Raw genomic sequence first — 18,817 nt, forward strand, 5'->3', positions numbered from 1 at the left:
AATAAATGTAAACATGGATGTAATTTCCCATCTCATAATTTTTCTTGTACGTGGTGTAGTTTGTGTATCCTGGTAAACTTTGGTAATAAGGTTAGACAAATCAGGTGTGTACCATGTTTAGTTCCTTAAGCCTCATCTCCATTTGTAGCCTAGGGTACAACACATTTTTGGTAAATCTTATTTCTAGCCATGTAACGAACTTTAAAATGTTTGTAAATATGCATATCTTATGTAACTTGATATTCTTAAAATCTTCATATGACGTGTGTGATATAATTGAAATTCTCTCAATATAACGGAGTCGAATTCCGATAGCAGAATGAAGTAATATGCATTATTTTACATTTTTTTATATTTCGGGAGCCGAACAGCTCAAAGCCCATATCCCTCATGACTCATTCGAGTGGGCGTTGTCTTACAAGACAAAGAAAAATCTTCCCGCCCGAGATGCTCTAAGATGATTGGTCTGCGTACGCAAAGTAGGCGTACATTAAGTCTTTCCATAAGAAGACCGAGCTAGAGTTCTTCCGTGAGCACTTTTACGAACCCTCTTCGTCAGCGAGAAGATCCATATGGCTCCCTTTTAGGGAGCATTCTCCGTTTTCTCTTTTATTTCCTTTAAGTCTTTTCTTTATTTTCGTCTTTGGACTCTACCTACGTTCAGTGAAGCGAACGTAGCCGGCAACTTCAACTTTAAAGAGACTTGAATCTCCCGCGGCCGCGCTCCTCTTCCTTAAGGACGTGCACGAGCACTGTGTCTGAGAGAATTCCTGGCTCCATGGCTCCTTAGGGAGTCCTCATCTCCGTTTTATTTTCTTTACTAAGTTGTATTTCCATATTTGCCTCTCCCTCCACAAAGGGAGATGAACTCTGAATCATGTTTCTGGCAACTTCACGTTCGGTGAACCTTTAAACTTTGCGCGAGTCTGCTCGCCCCAAAGACACGAGGAAACACGCCCCGCTCTAAAAAGAGCTCTTCTTCAGCAAATACAAAGAGAACCATACGCAAGTAATGATTTTTGATTTGATTGATGTGATTTCTTGTTGTCTCTCTCAAAAGGTTACTGTCTGTGATTTTGCCTAACTGTGATCTTTCTTTGATCGCACATGTTAGTTTCACTTTCTCTCTCTCTCTCATTTTCGTTATTCGTTTAGTCTTGTATTCGTTTACGTGTTCTGTATATACATACATATTTACTCTGTGTGAATCGTAGTTATGTATTCATTAGTTCAATTATTAAATTCCATATATTCCTGATTGTCTCAATGCCCATTTTACGAAGTCAATGATTTGTTGATCTTAAGCTACATGCTTTATCTTGTTACGATTTCAGTAACCTAATTTCATAAACACAGAGAGTTTTTTTTTTTTTCAAGGCCAGAAAAAAATACTCTTTCCTGCGTTTGTAAGAAGGATAATTTTCTTTGAGAAGTCGATAAGTTAATCTTACATTTAATGTTTGCTGGACAAACAGATTGTCTGATAACTAAATTAATTCCATCGAAAGTTATCCCATAACTTCGATTTGAAATAAGATTATTGATATATGAATGAGGAATTATAATTCGTTGTGATTGGTTATTCATATATACATATCGATCTAGTTTCAGTTTCGATAAATTAATGTAACTGTAATATGCAAAATATTAATCATATTCATGATTAATTATTAAAATTCCCTATAGATCATTTGAGCTAATGTTAAATGTACTACTAATGCCAGTGCGGCTACACATGTTTTAAAAATATTACATAATTAATCAATGACCGTTTGTCACAAATTATACACCAACCAATCGTGATATGGCACAACAAGCTCACATTTCATTGGACAATGTGAAGTGCTAGTTTCCCCGCCTTACTTAAATCGGTTGAAAACTTTTTTTTTTTTATTATTATTAATTATTATTTTATTTATTATCAAAGGTGAAATATCTAAAATTAAATGAATTGAATTGCGTCACTTAAAAATCGGATGTGAATTGACTACAAAGCACTCCGCAAAACCATGCAGAACCCGAAGTTGCCATTAATGGCAAGTTGTTTAAAATTTACACTTATAATTTACACTTAGAAGTACTGCATATTAATTTACAGCTTGATAAAACTATTATAGTTGGATAAATTAAGTTCAAGTGCCGTCTACAGGCTTATTGTATGAAATGTAGACTGTGACAGTAAACAGATTCTATTTCTGACGTTGTTCCCCCGTTTGTCTTTGAACGCCCCCATTGAGAAACGGTAATCTAGAAAAAGTAAATGACAATGACAGAGATCACTTACAGCTTCCGAACTTCAGTGGGCAGGCATGGGCATCCATAGGAAAATCTTCCAAATGCATGGGGCACTCAGCATGGATGGTTAATCTATGTAGAGAGGAACAGACACATAGAGAGATCTTTAAAGTCAGCATTAAACAGTAATTTCAACTTATTTTACTTTTGTAATGTGATGTATTTCGGAGTGAAACAAGAACTAATGTATGTCAGGACTTGTCTTGAGCCATCGGGAATTGACTATCATTGAAAGTGGGTGTTTCTGACTAGAAATAGGATATTAATGTTTGAAAAAATCTTAAAATCATCATGCCGTATAGTCACATTTAGTAAATTAGAGTTGGGCGATAATATAGTTTACATTTTGCGATGATACAAGCAATCAAGGAGTTGCGATATCTCTATAGTATCGCTGAAGCAAGTATACTCTCATAAAGTTGGACATACTTATATATCCACCTTTATATAAAGATCTGGGCAAAAATTGTATATAGTGAAACAGCACTGGCTTCCACATTTGAGGAGGCTTTTTGACTGGAATGAGGAGGATGATGGTCAGGTTCACCCTCTAGATCTGTACAGTGTCAAGTCTTGCTTTCATTTGCTATTAAATATTAGCAATAACAAAATCCAGTTCATATGCATATGTGCAATAGTGTCAGGATCCTGTGATCTCTCATACCTTTTATTTTGAAATTCATGTGTTCATTTGTAGTTCTGTCCTTGGTCTTTGTAGTTATTTTGCTCTTTGTAATTGGCTCCAAGTGTTCCTTGTTATTATTGTTTCAGTTAGCTATTTAACCTTGTGTCAATCCTTGCTTTTTGGTGGATTATTGTTTGTTTGCTTTCTCCTAAATTGAAAGTATCATGTACCTATTCTTCAAAGTTTCATGTCATGGTTATCATCGTCAAGTAATGAATTATGTATAATGTTTGAGCCATTAAACCATTTTTTATTAGCATTTAGATCCAGTAATCTTCCTTTTGTTTTTGAGGCTGTGTTACAGATTTGTTTCATGCTTGTACTGAAAATCATTTCAAATTTCATTGACTGAAATATGGTTAGTGTACTGTTGAAAGCATTTATGGTAAACTAGATTTGTTCCAGAAACATTTTTATGCTGGTTGAAAGTCTCTTTAGATCCTGATAGCAATCACTAAATTAAGTGGTCTAAATGTATTTGTATATATCTCGTCTGTGGAAGGCGTAGGACCATAAAATGTTTGTACAATATGATGTCCTACCTGCCTGTTAGCGTATGTATTTCCATACAGTACCTCCGCGAGTAAACGAGTAAACAGGGCTGATTATATTTTATTTGGACTTTAAAAACAAAGATTAGTCAACAATAAAGAACTGCTGAATCAAATGCTCAATTATATATTGTATTTCATTTAATCCAATGAAGAATCTCAGATAGTAATTCACAACATCTTGAGACAGATGCCAGGGAAGAAAAATCGAACAGAGCATGAGTGTTAATCTAGTATTAAGAAAAATCTAAGTAATCTAGTGGATGAAGTCTTGTGTTTGTACACTGCATGAGCCAATGCTTGAAATTAGCTGAGTCACAAGCTGACAGCTTGTATGGAGTCGGGTAAATTGACCTATAAATAGATCCCTGAAGCTTTTAATTAGCGAGTATCAAGGCCTGATCCATTGAGGTGAATCAAAGTCATTTCTCAGACAGTTTAATGACTGTGAGGTGCTTCTTGTTCACATCTGTGGACTAAAGGTGGTTCTGTAATTCATTCTGTTCCCCTCTCCACAGATTGATATAACATCGTCTGAGTTCGCTTTGTTCCTCCTTGACTCTCTCCAAGGCCATGGCTGTGAAACCAGAGGCACAATTTATATACAGCTCTCAGAAGGATGTGACATATTTTTCCAGTATAGGACAGAGAGAAGAGTATGTGTTTGTGCAATGATGTAAGTAGTCTACTGAGTGCCAGAGTGGATGAGTCTGTGAGGACATTAAAGGTCACTAAATTCGAAGTGTTCTAAGTTTTAAACATGGCAGCCCATGAGTATGAACATGTGCAAGGGTTTGAGGAATTCTCAGACATACTGTTTGTTGCCATTTTGCTTCTATACCTCCTCATACCTCTAGTGTTTGTGTACAATGTCATTAGAGTGTGACAGGAAGCCAGCATTTCAGCTCTAGTTCAGTGTGCACATGTGTGCCTATGGTCACATAGCACAGCTGGCCTGTCAGTGCGCATGCACGACGCTGCGGCTGCTTTACTGGCCATTTGTCAGTTTCACGGTCAGTGACCGTCATGGCTCTCTTGGGTAGGCAGCTCCCCCTGGGCTTTTCCTCCCGCTTTGCGCTAGGTCTCAGGCACTCCGAGCTTCTGCGCCTCTCATCTCCTCAATAACATATTGACCCAACGGTCCTCAGCACATTACCTGTTCCCGAGGCAGCCCTGACAAGGCCAATGGCAGGGAATTGCTTTCAAAAGTCTCTACTCTGGGCGTACAGACATATAATCCAGATTCATAATACTATTTGGTTCACCTGCTTCAACTGAAAACATTTACCCTTCATAAATATTTCATACAGCCCATGAAACTATAATTTATATTCTTTGATTACACGTTTTCCAAGGGCAGTTTTACCTTTGCAAGATTTTTTTTTTTTTTAATGAATGCATCATCTTTTAAATGGAATTCTTATATATAAATGTAAATACATAAAAAAATTACTTAATATGTATTGATTTGCAAGTAAGAAATTGACAAATTTGTATTACCAAAACTTACACTGATAACTACTAATAATAATTCAAGCGTGCAAACAAGTGACAAAATATACTATATAGTACGCCATTTTAAAAACAAGGAAAAGCACATTGTGTGAAAATGTGTGTTGGCAAATATAAACATAAAATATAAACCAGACTTCATATATGGGGCAAAATGTGTAAACATTTTGAGAAGAATGCTATTCAAAGATTCATTTACAATAATAAATCCTAAATTTCAGCATTAGCATTAGTACCTTATTTTCCATTCCATCAGTTGTGTGTGCACTCAAGTTCAGAGGATCTCCTGTTTTTGGCTATTTTTAAGTCAGACTTGTGAATTCAGTGGAGATTCGCTCTGACCGGATCATTCGAATCAGCGAGTTGTAGACTCGAGAACAGATGCAATCGGATAAAAGATTCCCAAAATAAAAAATACTCAGATAAAATACATATACTTGAAAAATTAGCTTAGGGCCAACTCAGTTATAAGGCAAGGCAAGTTTATATAGCACATTTCATACACAATGGTAATTTAAATTGCTTTACATAGAAGGAATTAAAATATTCAAGATATTACAGCAGATGCATAGGTATTAAAAAAATGCATGCTTAAGAAATAAAAATAACAATAAGAGTTAAACAAGTTCAGAATAAAAAATGAGGATACTGAAGGCTAAAATACTATTCCTGACCTGAATAACTAAGTTCGGGGATCCCTTGTCTGAAATGGAAGAGATTGAGAGTCAGGTTCACGATTTTACACTACAACTTACCGGCGTCTATAGTGTTTGCGTTATTCACTCTCACACAGAAACGTATAATACTGACGTATTGATAGCACTAAAACGTAAATTATTTACGTATGAACAACTTTACTGACAAACAAATTGAGAGGGGGTTCAGCGAAAAATCGGCAGCTGGCAGCAGGAAGTAGCTGTCACTGGCAGGTGACATCAGCTGCCGCTAATAACCGGAAGTCAGAGGTGGATGCCGCTTTTAGTCAGGCAAATAAGTTATTATATCAATATAAAATTTTAGTACTTATTTAAATAAAATACTTCTATTAGTAATTATTTTATATTATTTGATGAAAAAAAGGTTTATCAAATATAAATCAAGTAATGAAGATCATAGACACAGCCTAATACAAAAAACAAACATTAAGCTGCACTTAAAATTATGAATTTGTACGTGTATAAATATAATTTATGAATGAATGTACATGCTTGTTAAATAATGAAATCTACACATACAAGAAATGCCTGTAATCATATTGTATATTTATTAAATATACATACCCATTTATTAAACTTAAATAATGAGAACAGGCAAAGGCAAAATTCCTTTCAGGATAAATCTCTGTCCAAATAGGCCCTATCTTAATTAAATTATAAATATTGTAGCTAATGTAGCCTATTTAAAGGTTTTTCATAAAAAAAAAAAAAAAAAAAAACAATTGGAGTGTTCAATCCAGTTGTTTCAATTGGTTTCGCAGTTTTAGAATGTTTGAGCAGTGTGTATGATTGTCAACAATCTGGCTTATTTAAGCCTGAACTGTTGACGAAACGCGTTCATGCCAGCTAGAAACGAATGCGAGTGAGCAGCAGATACAGAGCGCTTTAATTCGCGATCAACCTCGTTTTATAGTAGTCCTATAAGGTGAATTCAAAAAGACATTCTTTTTCTTTGAAGCAACAAAGGCTAAATCATTTGTTATAGTTGTTTTTTTGTTTGTTTTTGTAATTGGTGCGGATGACACGCAGCAAAATATAATAGCCTATTATAAATATAATATATAAATTATGAATTTTTACGTGTGTAAATATAATTTATGAATGAGTGTACATGTTTGTTAAATAATTAAATATATACATACAGAAAGAAATGCCTATATAATCATATTGTATATTTATTAAATATATATTCTTTATACATATTAAATATACAACATTTAAACTTAATGAAAGTCCTGTCTAAAAGAAAAAGAAATAAGGACTTTGTCTCATCGATTACCTTTATTTAAAATCATATTTTGCTATCATTTAAGTTCAGTTTTACATTTGTAGTACTACTTTAATATATTCTTGTCTTTGTTTAATGAAGCAGCTGTAACTGTTGAAACAGGCTTTGTATTTGTTGTTCTGAAATCAGAATGATAGACCACAATCCTGAACTAGATGGTAAAGTTCGTAGACAAACTTTAAGTTGGCTTGAAAAAGCCTAGCCAGAAAGTTTTAAAAAGTTTTAAAATGTTCTAGTATGGTTTAACATGATTTACCATGTTTTATGGTTATCGTCGGCGCCACCATTGACCATTGGCCGCTGTCGCTTGACTTCCAGTTACATGTGATTGTTTGCTACTACGTTGGACGATACTGATTGGCTGCCACGAAATGGCAGGTCCATCGTAATATGGCAGGGATTCCGGCTGTCAACCGCAGCTACTTCCTGCTGCCAGCTGCCGATTTTTTTGCTGAACCCCTACTGTACAAATTTGTACATATTCCTATTTATGCATATTAAAAACGTGGCATTAATGTTTTGACTATTGTATTCAGTCATATCAATGACATGTTTTCAGATGCATTTATTAAATTCAGTTTATTCATTTACTTAAGTAATAATAACATTTCACTCTGTTCATGACTTCTGGTGCAAACTCGTTTCAAAGGATTACATAATGTTAAACAAAACTACACTTTAAAACCTTAAAATTAATACAATTTCTTTAATCGTTAACCTTTCTATAATATTTATTTTGTTTGCCGTGAGACACAAAAGGCGTGTTCTCCTATACAACGACTGACCATAGAACCATAAAATACACCAAAACACAACATAAATTCACAAAAGACATTCATTTTATCTATGGATTCCTATACGTTTGCGAGGAACAGATCAAGTCAGCCCTTTATCCTGCAATCTTCTTCTCCATTCTCAGCAGTAAATGTCAAATCCCGCGCTGGTTGTGATGAATTCAATAAGCGGTACGACTTGTTTTACAGCAGTGATATCAAACGCTCATTGGCTTGTTTCAGTCGGTGTACACTTGAAAATGGGAAATGCATGCCTTCACGGAGAGAAGCCGGGATTAACATTTTCATGGATTAATAGCTTAAATTCTGATCTGTACCTCAAACAAAACTATTATACACCGCCAGAGAGGATAAGCAGTGTTCTGTATGAGCTGCAGCTGTCTTATGGTCTTTTTGGGAAGGCCGGTGAGGAGTTTTAAAGTAAGTTTTAAAGCACTCTCTTTGGGTAGAGAATATAGCCTAGTATATATTTCACAGAATAAAAAGAAAAAGACAAGGAATCTCAATGCCTCTAACATTCTGGGCCTAGATATGGCTCCAGGTAAGGTATAACTTGGGTCAATGTATTATTTTGCAGTTCCTAAGAAAGGTTACCCAACTGACCAGTAAATCAACCATTTTTTATTGGCATTTGGGAATTTTTGGTACATTTATGTTATTTTTTAGCCTGGTTGCCAGCCCGAACCCCGCCCACAAAATTTTTTGGTCGGGAAGTTCGGTCTGGACTCGATCCATTTATGCTCGGCTCCCAGAAGGCCGAGCCAATCAAATTGCCAGGGCGGGCTTTAATCGATGATGGACAGATGATCTGCGGTTACGTAGTCACCCACATCATCAAAGAGCGGTTGGGTTGAATTAGTTTACAACAAAGATGACTGCCGCTGGAGAATTGATATTTCCGAGTTCACACTTACAAATAAGTCAGATAGAATAAATGCATAGGCTATATGAGATTTAACGAGTTCACACAAATAAGTCAGATAGAATAAATGCGTATATGACGTGCTGTCCGAGGAGAGGGCTGTGGGCTCGGTAGCCATACTCCCCCCGTATTCCTGGTTGTGAGAGAACAAGCCAAGACAAGAGTGAGGATTCGGGGTGGTGGAGGGATGCTGAAAAACTGTCAAGGACTGTTAGGTAAGTTGACAGAGTGAATATGCTTCCTCATGCTGATAGATAGGGTAACGTTAGACATGGTATTGTTTGATGACAAGTTGATATTGGATTGATTATTTGTATGTGCTCCTCCCGAACTTTGTTTATGAAACATCATGTGTAGATTCCGCCATCGCGTCTGTTATAGAAGATATCCACAGCGCATTCATTTTAAAAGAGGAACAGAGAGCCGCAACATTTTGTTGGTTGAAAAAATGAATGAAGAACATGCGTCATGTACTCCGTTGCTCTGATTGGTTGTAGGTCTATCCAATTGAGTGCAGAGTTGTTGTTTTTTTTTCTGGTTCGGTTGAGACACGCCCCATAATAAAAGCCCTATGAAGCAGTATCAGACTCACATTCTGAGTAGAATGTGAGTATGACGAAGTCAGGCTAGTTCTTTTTATTTTTTATCAAGTTTCTCACTCTCAATGTCATCTTAAAACCATAATAATTGAATTCTCTTTTCTGATCCATGTTGAGTAAAAAAAGATAATGGTTATAAAAGCCACACTGCATCTAGAACACAGCTGTCTCTCCTCCCGCTACATTCCTGTGATTTGATCTGAGCAAGGTGAGAGGTCCCTAAAGCCTGTAAGGACGAGTGAAACCATCTGTCCATCCTACACCTCTAGCTAACTGCACCCCAGGGCTGGAGAAGTGAGCTGTCTGAAAAAGGCCAAAAGCTGGTGAACTGTGTAAAAGTGCAGGTGGGCCCTGTCAGGATTCATGAGATGTGTTACTTGTGTAAAGGAATTTTGCTGGTAATGTGTAGTAGAAAACTAGTTAAACATTTAAAGGGTCATTTTTTTTTCTTGATCTTTTGACATATAAGAGATCATTGTATTATAAAAACATCCTGTAAGTTTTAGAACTCTGAACTTCCTTGTTAGTCCAAAAACAGCTTCTTTTTTTTAAACCATGCTGCCAAAAGCATGCGTTTTAGATTTTTTTTTTAGTATCAGTATGACGTCATAGTGCGATGAAAGACTGCCTCTGCAGATGATCAACGCCTACTTTTAAATCATTTCCTTTTTAACTTGCACATAGTAGGAGGTAAGTAAATATGAGAGAAGTAAACACAGGATTACTAAAGCAACAAAATGATTGAGATGCCTCTGACGATTATAAGTTGTGCTGTGTGATGTTGTGCAGTGGCAAATAGCCTACTGGAAAAACAGTCTTTGCATTGCTCTCTGTTTGATCCTAATGTTAGGAAAACGTGGATGAACTTTACTTTTAACAAAGTTCAAGATCACTTCAGTAAAATTGAGTAGTGATGGAAAAAACAAAGCTTCTTAAATCTTTGAAGCATTTCTCTGATCATTTCTGGAAAATTCAAAGCATCAAGAGTGTCAAAAACAGTACTATCTAGTGACAGGCAAAGTATTTCTGTTCAGCCTGGTCTCATTGTTAATACGTAGGTATTAATACGTAATTTTCAAAGATAGAAAACGTACTTTTTTGTACGTTTGGATACATGCTGAAACGTATATGGACGTATCTGCAACGTTTAAACGTAACATTATTACGTGTTTTCAGCTAAAAAACGTAAACTATTTACGAATATTTCATATCATAAAGATATCTGTATAATTTCCCTTTTACAGATTATAAATGTAAGATCCCTTAACCCTAACGTTACTCCCACACCTAAACATACCCATTTTATAGACAATATTAAAAGGATAAAACGTAACTGTTAATGGACAGATATGTGTAGGGAAATGGCAGTTTTATTAACAATATAGCATTAAAAGATAGTTTGAGCCACTAATCCTACCCCTACCCCTAAACCTAACAATTTCTTAAAACTACGTAACGTTAGGCTACAATTAAGTTATAAAGAAAAACAAAGCAGACACGTATAATCACAATAATGTATTTATTGAGAAAATGTCGAAACCGGTACCAAAAGTCGTTCACATGACGATGTGTCGCAGTCCTCTCTGGCAGTATATAATAGTTTTGTATGAGGTAACGTTACAGAGCAGAATTTAAGTTATTAATCCATGAAAATGTTAATCTGGTTTCGGTTCGCTGTTCGCTCTGTGAAGGCGCGCGCGCTTTTCCATTTCAAATGTAGTACACCAACTTAAACACGGCATGTCGCAATCTGTGACGAAGCATGCGAGAGCCAATGAACGTTTGATATCACTGCCGTAAAACATGTCGCAACGCTTCGGGCGCAATTTTTGAATTTGAATTCACCACACGAGCGCGGGATTTCTATATGGGGAGGCTGCTGCAGACCTGGAGCCGGTTGATATACTCTCTGCTGAGAAATGGAGATGAAGATCACTGGATAAAGGGCTGAATATGGATCTGTTTCTTGCAAACGTATGGATTCTAAAGATTTGGATTATATCAAGCTAATAAAATGTATGTCTTTTGTGAATTTATGTTGTGTTTTAGTGTATTATTATGGGTCTATAGGAGAAAATGCCTTTTGTGTCTCACGGTAGATAAACCAAATATTACAAAATGGTTAAACGATTAAAGAAGGTATTTTAAGGTTTTAAAGTGTATACTTGTTTAATACCATCATGTAGGCTAATCTCCCGAAACGAGTTGCAGCAGAAGACACGAACGTTATTATATGAGTAACGTTAAACTGTATTAATAAATGCGACTGAAATTTTAATTGATAAGACAATTGAATGCAATAGAGTCAAAACATTAATGCCACGATTTTAATATGCATAAGTTAAATAGGAATAGCCTACGTACAAATGTGTACGTCGGTAAAGTTGTTTACGTAAATAAATTACGTTTTTTTTTTGCTGTCAATACGTAAATAATTTACGTTTTAGTGCTGTAAATACGTCAGTATTATACGTTTCTGTGTGTATAAAACGTAAATAAATGTACGTATGGTAAAAATACACACGTATTCTCATGAGATCACGTTGTTCTGTTCGTATACCCTGAGAAAAAATCCTGCAGGCGCCCCTGTTTGTGGTTACTGCTTAAAGGAGAACTCCGGTCAATTTTAACATTGAGCTAATTTTTTTGTACATTTGGAGTGCTGTCAATACAGAGAACAACGACAAAAATCGGTGTTGCCTACACCGAGTTATTCTATTTTTAAAATTTGCACCCTGTTGACTTCAATGGGGCAGGTACTAAACCTGCTTTTAGCCTCTTAACATCCTTGATGTGTCATTACAAGTGCACAGAAAATGTGAGAGATTCCTTCTGAGTGAACACGAGTGAATCTGACTGCAGTAGATGTGAAAGATATGTATAAAAATGATGTTATTTAAGCCAACGCAAATACCTGTGTTTACATCCTGTTTTCGGTTGAAGTCCAAAGTAATCGATTGCCGAGTTCACGCGCGTGATCATAGGTAACTAAACCTATGCGCGTGAACTCGCGCATAGAACAACACCGATTTTTGTCGTTGTTCTCTGTATTGACAGCACTCCAAATGTACAAAAAATGAGCTCAATGTTAAAATTGACCGGAGTTCTCCTTTAAGAGAAGAGCTTGTGCTTAGGTTGTGGGTGTTACACATATTAGATTGCATGTTGCTTTCCTCAGTGAGTATTAGCTATATGAACGTAAGTCCAGGGGAGTAACTTACTTGTTCATTGCAAACATTTGCAATAAAGCAAATATTTTTAAAATTAAATAACAATCAAGGGTTCATATTACTTGGTTTTCAAGTAACTAAGTTATGTAATGTATTGGCACGTTAGATACTTTACACTGTAAAAACAAATTTAAAAAACAACCTCAATTTAACAGCTAGGACACATTAAACAAATCAGGTAATGTCGCGACACTCGTGTGAGTAACTTCAATTCTTAAACTGTATTTGCCTTGTAAAACTTATAAAGCATATGTAATACACATAAATATTTCACAGTTGGCACTTTCTGTAACATCTTTGTTTAAATAGTAAAAGTATCTCACAAATACACAAGGAATAAATATAAATAATGATGATTAATTCCCATGCTGTCGCAGACACTTAGCATTTGAAGTGTAAGTTCATTGACTGAATTTCATTGGTTGTAATTTTTCAATATCGGAAGTTTTCAAAACAATTCCACATGTGTAATGGTGTTTGAAAATTATTTTAATATGCATAACTGTTACCCAATCATAGCAAGTCTTGAATGCGATATGCCCATCAAAACATAGTGTTTCAAAGCAAGGGTCAAAAACAGGATAGAAAATAGCATATTACTTATAAATTAAGATATAAGATAAAAATTAAGCACTAGTTTACCAGGGGTGAGATATACTTTTACAAGTAATGCATGTGAATAGTGGAGCCAAAATGAAGATTGATGGAGATTTGTCCTCATCTAAAGAGATGATCTAAAGGCTTTCTCATTCCTTATACTTTGGTGCTGCTTGGGTTTGTGATAAATGAGCAGACAAAGCTATTTTACATGCGTTTTGCAAGATCTATATCTGAAATCCATGAACAATTGAGTTTGACGCAGTGCGCTGTAACAGACAGAAAAAAAAGAAGAAGCTAATGGTGATATTTCAGCTAAGCTCCCAAAAGATGCAGCAGACCATGCGCTGAGTACTACAGTTTGCAGCACAGACAGATTTGCCCAGTCATGGTGTTAGCACTTTTGTGTCTTTTTCTTCCTAAACTTTTCTTCAGCAAGATCCTAGCACCTTTAACAGTTTAATGAGATAAATATGATACCTCATGGGTATTGTGCCCACATGATGTTATTGGCCCTGCAAATTAACTTGCATTTGCATGTAGAAGAAGACTGTGGAATTTGACTATCAAATTAGTATTCAGGGGGATCCTGAAATCCTCCCTTACCCCAGCCAGCAACAAATCAATAATAAGGACCTAGAGATATTCACATAGTCTTTTGAAAGGACTTATCTGTGTACAAATTACCTCAAAAGAAACATATGAATGCACAAACTTTTCAAAAGCATTTTTGTTGTCACCACCTTCACTGCAGTATTGTGAATGGACAGGCCAGTTTCTTAAAAAAAAAAATCTTTTGTTTTGTTTTTGCTCAACTATAAAGTACTAATACAATATACAAAATATAAATATTATTTAAAACCATTATTATATATTCTGCACAATCTTGTTGTCACTGTTATGTTAAGTTAATTTCAGATTTCATGGACATCTATTTTGTTTTCATTTGTCACGTTCCTTTGTTTAGATTCCCGCCACTCTTTAGTTTATATGGTTACTATTATTAGTTAGTATGGTTCAGCTGTGTTAACCTCGTTATTAGTATATAAGGTCCTATGTGTACCTTTTGAGTTTGTCCGGTCATATTTCAGTTAAGTGTGTCTCTCCTGCTACCTGTTTGGATTTGTACCTATTTAGATTCTTATATTAAACCTTGTATTGGAACTTTATTCGTCTTTGTCTTCATCAGTCTACCGACGCACGTACACTGCAACAATTATTTTCTTAAGTATTATTATTATTTATTATTCAGTAATTTTGTGTTCCAGTAAGAAATTCTAAAGTTTGTTAAAACAAGATACATTTACTTGAGAAGCAGGTTAGGAATAATAAGACTTATTTTTAAAGAATATACCTTGAATGAACCCTTTGATACACATTATAAAATCTGTGTGATCATTTTAGCCTGATCTCTGGGGGTTCTCACAACAGTGGAATTTTAACATTCTACTCTTTATTTTTACGCTACAAACAGTGAATTAATAAAGTGCTAAGATAAAAGTTAATATTTTGAGTAGGGAAAATCACCTTTTGGAAGCAGTTTTGATGTTTAATTGGCTCTTATTTCAAGAACTGTCTAAAGGATTTTTTAAAAACGTGATTGACAAATGGTTAAATAAAATTATTTGGCAAAATATAAAGAAAAAACAAATGTATTATATAGGGCTAGATTTGCTAACAGCTTGCACCAGCACAGGCCCTCTTTTGTAGTGATGGGTCGGTCATGAACGATTCATTCATTTTGAACAAATCTTTAATATGACTCGGGACTACCGAGTTGTCTCAGAAAGTGATTCGTTCATTCGTAGACCACGCATGCACAACATCCTATGGGTTCTCGAACCCGAAGTCGATAGACTCGAAATGTGAACTAATCAATTTTGTATCTGGTACTACAGACTGCATAGCTCAGTTTATGAGGATGTCACGGGATGAACGAACCGAACGGCTTAGATCGGGAGGTGAGGTAAACTAACAGACTGCATAGCCTGAAGACCAAGATAAATTAATCATAATTTGATATAAATTATTTACATAAAATTTACATAATTTCATTAATTAATAAATTCTCATAATTTGGCCTTTTCCTTGCATTGCAATTTTTTTCTTTTTTTTCTAAATGCGATCAACATTTGATGTGATTGGGGAATTTGGCTAACATGTAACATTTTAAATACATTCTTCTGAAATGAACAAAATGACTCAAAAAAAGATTTGTTAATTTTGATGAACGAGATTCAAAGATCCGACTCAGTAAAATGATCCGAACTTCCAACTACTTACTCTTTTGGCGAAATTGGGCTGAAAAGGCGTAGACACAGTTATTTTTGTGGCTGACCTTATTGCATATGCATTCCTAGGAGAAATGTATTAGAGGAGAGTATTTAAATGAACCATGCAAGGTTATTTATTAAGGTTAGTGCCATTATTTACAGCCCAAAAAACATGTCTTAAACCAGATGCTAATTTGCGCTGCTCTTGGTAGATTGTATTGATTATTAAGTGTGCTTGCTGAAAGCAGCACACTTATTGATCTTAAGTTTTCTTATTATTATTAAGTGTGCTTGCTGAAAGCGCACACTTATTGTTCTTCTTAAGTTTTCTTATTATTATTATTATTATTAAGTGTGCTTGCTGAAAGCGCACACTTATTGTTCTTCTTAAGTTTTCTTCTTCTTATTATTATTATTATTATTATTATTCCCGGGAGAAAATTTTTGGCCAGCTCCTGCGCCTAGGCCCTTTGAGACAGAGACACCGTTCCAACTTTAAAACGTTCGGTCAGTACCGGTGTAAGTTGCTCGCGAAGATGACATCACAAGTCCATGTCGTTCGTCCGCCATAGTGGATTGAACAGAAAGCGAAACTAAAGTTTCACAGGTCACAAATTTGGTCCGAACTTCACGAAACTAGACGTACATGATCCTTGGAGCAAGCCTTACAAAAGTTACTAGAAGGATTTTTGATTTTCGGAAGCGTTTGCCCGTCACAGCCAAACGAAATCGGCGGCGCAGTCGCCAAAACAGGAAGTAGTTCATATCTCAGGAACGCTGTCACGTATCGAAACCAAACTTTATACATGAACTCGGGACTCCAATGTGAGGATGTACAAGATAAAAAAAAAAAAAACATTACAAAATTGTACATTATTTGGCATAATTTTTTATTTCAGGCTAATAGACAAACCCATTTACCTATGTCTATGCAAGAGTCTCACCTCACACTTTTAATGTTAATGCATTTAGACAGTAGGTGGCACTGTTGTATTACATTTCACAGAGCTGCCAAGTCAGTGTATATACTGCATTCGTTTTTACTAGGTTTGTCCTAATAAATGCAGGCATGAATTTCGTTTTTTGCATTGGTCTAATTTAATCTTCATCTGTATTTATTAATATATACAGATTTGTATGCATGAATTGTGCATTTCCAGTTCTCAAAGCAGTTAAAAAAAAAAAAAAAAAAAAAAAAAAAAACTTTATACAAAATACATCATGCTCTTCTTCGCTAACCGAACAAACAATTCATTGTCTGTGGCTGTGTTTGTGCGCACGGGAAATATGCTGCGCATAACAATAGAAAACAAGGAGAAACGCGCAGTCACATGCTCAAACAATCAACAGGTGCGTTCCATTTGACCATAAGTGGACTGCGAAGTGGACTTCACAGGGTTTTCCGCCATCTTAAGTTAGATTCTAATCCGAAGGGAGCGAACATGTTCAGTTCGAAGGGCACTGCGCATGGCATAGGGAATAAGGGAACATCGATACATCACTTCACAGGAAGTGGAGAGCGACGATCACCAACTGTAATTTCGCGCACCACGTCATCACCAGTCAGAACGGTCATAACTAACGATGGAGGAGTTTACGTATGTGTGTAAGTATTCATACATTTCGCCATTGTTATACAAATGACAGTATTTTTAACGGTTATTGTTGTGAATATTACATATACTATTTTTGATGATTATAATTTACCTCAGTGAATGCAGCCAGCTTAGCTAGTTTGTGAAGTAAAGTGATTTTATTTTAGGTAGTTGTAAAATAGTGCAATATAATTGTAAATATATAATATAATAATAAAAATAAAAATATGAATGTAGTCCTATATATATTTATGTTATATCATAATCTGCCCGAGCTCCGTTGTTGACTTTCTTTGATGACATTTGCAGGGCGTTTCAAATGAGCGGTTATTGTCAGTGAAGTCCACTTGTGGACACAGTGAACACTGCATATGGACCCTGTCAAATGGAACGCACATTAGATGTGTAAAAACAAGTGGAAAGCGCGAGCGCGCCGCTGTCTCCTTTCCACAAGCGCTTGTTCTCCTGTGGCGTCTGTCGTTGCTATGCAACCATGAACTGCACTCTCCATGATGACAAGAGCTGAGTCTGAAATCGCTCCCTATCCACTATATAGTGCACTATTTAGGGTGTCGGCCATTTTGTAGTGGTGTCCGAATTCTGAGTGAACGACACCATTCCCTACATTCTTCACTACTTTTACCCACAATCCTCTCTGAATTCGAGTGTACATACGATGTACACTTGCTGAGACACTATTTCCCACAATCCAACACAATAAGGCGATACAGTGCGAATGAAAAATAAACAAAAATGTCACCATGGCAACGGTGCACGCGAGTTAGAAAACAATCATTTATAAGACCAGACGCCTGGTTATTTATTTATATATACCGTTATATCTATATTTGAATAAACAAATGTGTTGTGTAGTGTTTTGTTCTCTTTTATTTTCACATATAAATGTAAAAAGTAAATAAATATGACAAGCAAGTGTTTTTATTATCTTTTTTTATCAAATAACGCAATAAACGTGAAAAATACATACATACAATTGTTACATACAATTCATACAGCCAAAAAAAGTAAATATTAAAGATGGGTAGGTAATGTTTATGACAAATTGTCTGAGCTCTCTGGCGCGTGATAATTATGTCAGCGTCCGAATTCTTTGCTGATGTAGTGCACTCAACTGCCATTCACTATGTAGGGATTAGTGAACGAGTGAGCAGTTTCAGGCACAGCTAAGGAAGTATCAGCAAAAGATTAATAGATTTCTAGCCCTTGCATTAGCTTTACTACTAGATATATTTATGGAGATGGAAAATAATAAGGCGCCCTGTACAGCTATGATCAGCTGTTCGGCCGAGCATTCAATGTTGTTACGCTGCAAGCTGATGGTTCGTTGCTGCCGAGCTCTATCACTCGCACACCATAAAGAGCAAATTGTTTTTTAATGTTTAAATTTCGTGATTAAAATGACATAATTTGGAAGCGGATAATTTCTTCACAAACAGCTCATTATGACTCAATGTTAGAATGCTGCACCTACACTCGATAGTGTGAATAAGATCAGCGCAACACAGACCACTGCATTGACAGGGTAAAACATATGATCTGTCTACGGCCAGGGCTCAGCGGAAGACAGAAAATGCCGGTCCAGCACTGATTGAGGAATTAAATTCGAAAATAAAAGACAGTTTGACATCTTTTTTCTCGCATTCTCGCATTTTTTCTCGCATCTCGCATCTATCCACTACCTGCTAACGTTAGTGCACTGCACCCGAGCAAGCACACTTTGCAGTTCCTCCGGAAATGCA

General features: G+C 35.8%; 1 protein-coding gene across 1 annotated transcript in view; it reads right to left on the minus strand.

Annotated features, from left to right (window-relative positions):
- gabra3 (gamma-aminobutyric acid type A receptor subunit alpha3) overlaps positions 1-18,817 on the minus strand; it is a gene marked incomplete at its 3' end in the record, with an annotated part of 658,422 nt that overhangs the window by 200,741 nt on the left and 438,864 nt on the right. Inside the window, exon 6 of the mRNA XM_081391376.1 lies at positions 2,285-2,367. Coding sequence (XP_081247502.1) covers positions 2,285-2,367 — 83 coding nt within the window. The remainder of the gene's footprint in view (positions 1-2,284; positions 2,368-18,817) is intronic.

Source organism: Scardinius erythrophthalmus, assembly GCF_964197995.2.
Source record: "Scardinius erythrophthalmus genome assembly, chromosome: 17".
Taxonomy (NCBI): domain Eukaryota; kingdom Metazoa; phylum Chordata; class Actinopteri; order Cypriniformes; family Leuciscidae; genus Scardinius; species Scardinius erythrophthalmus.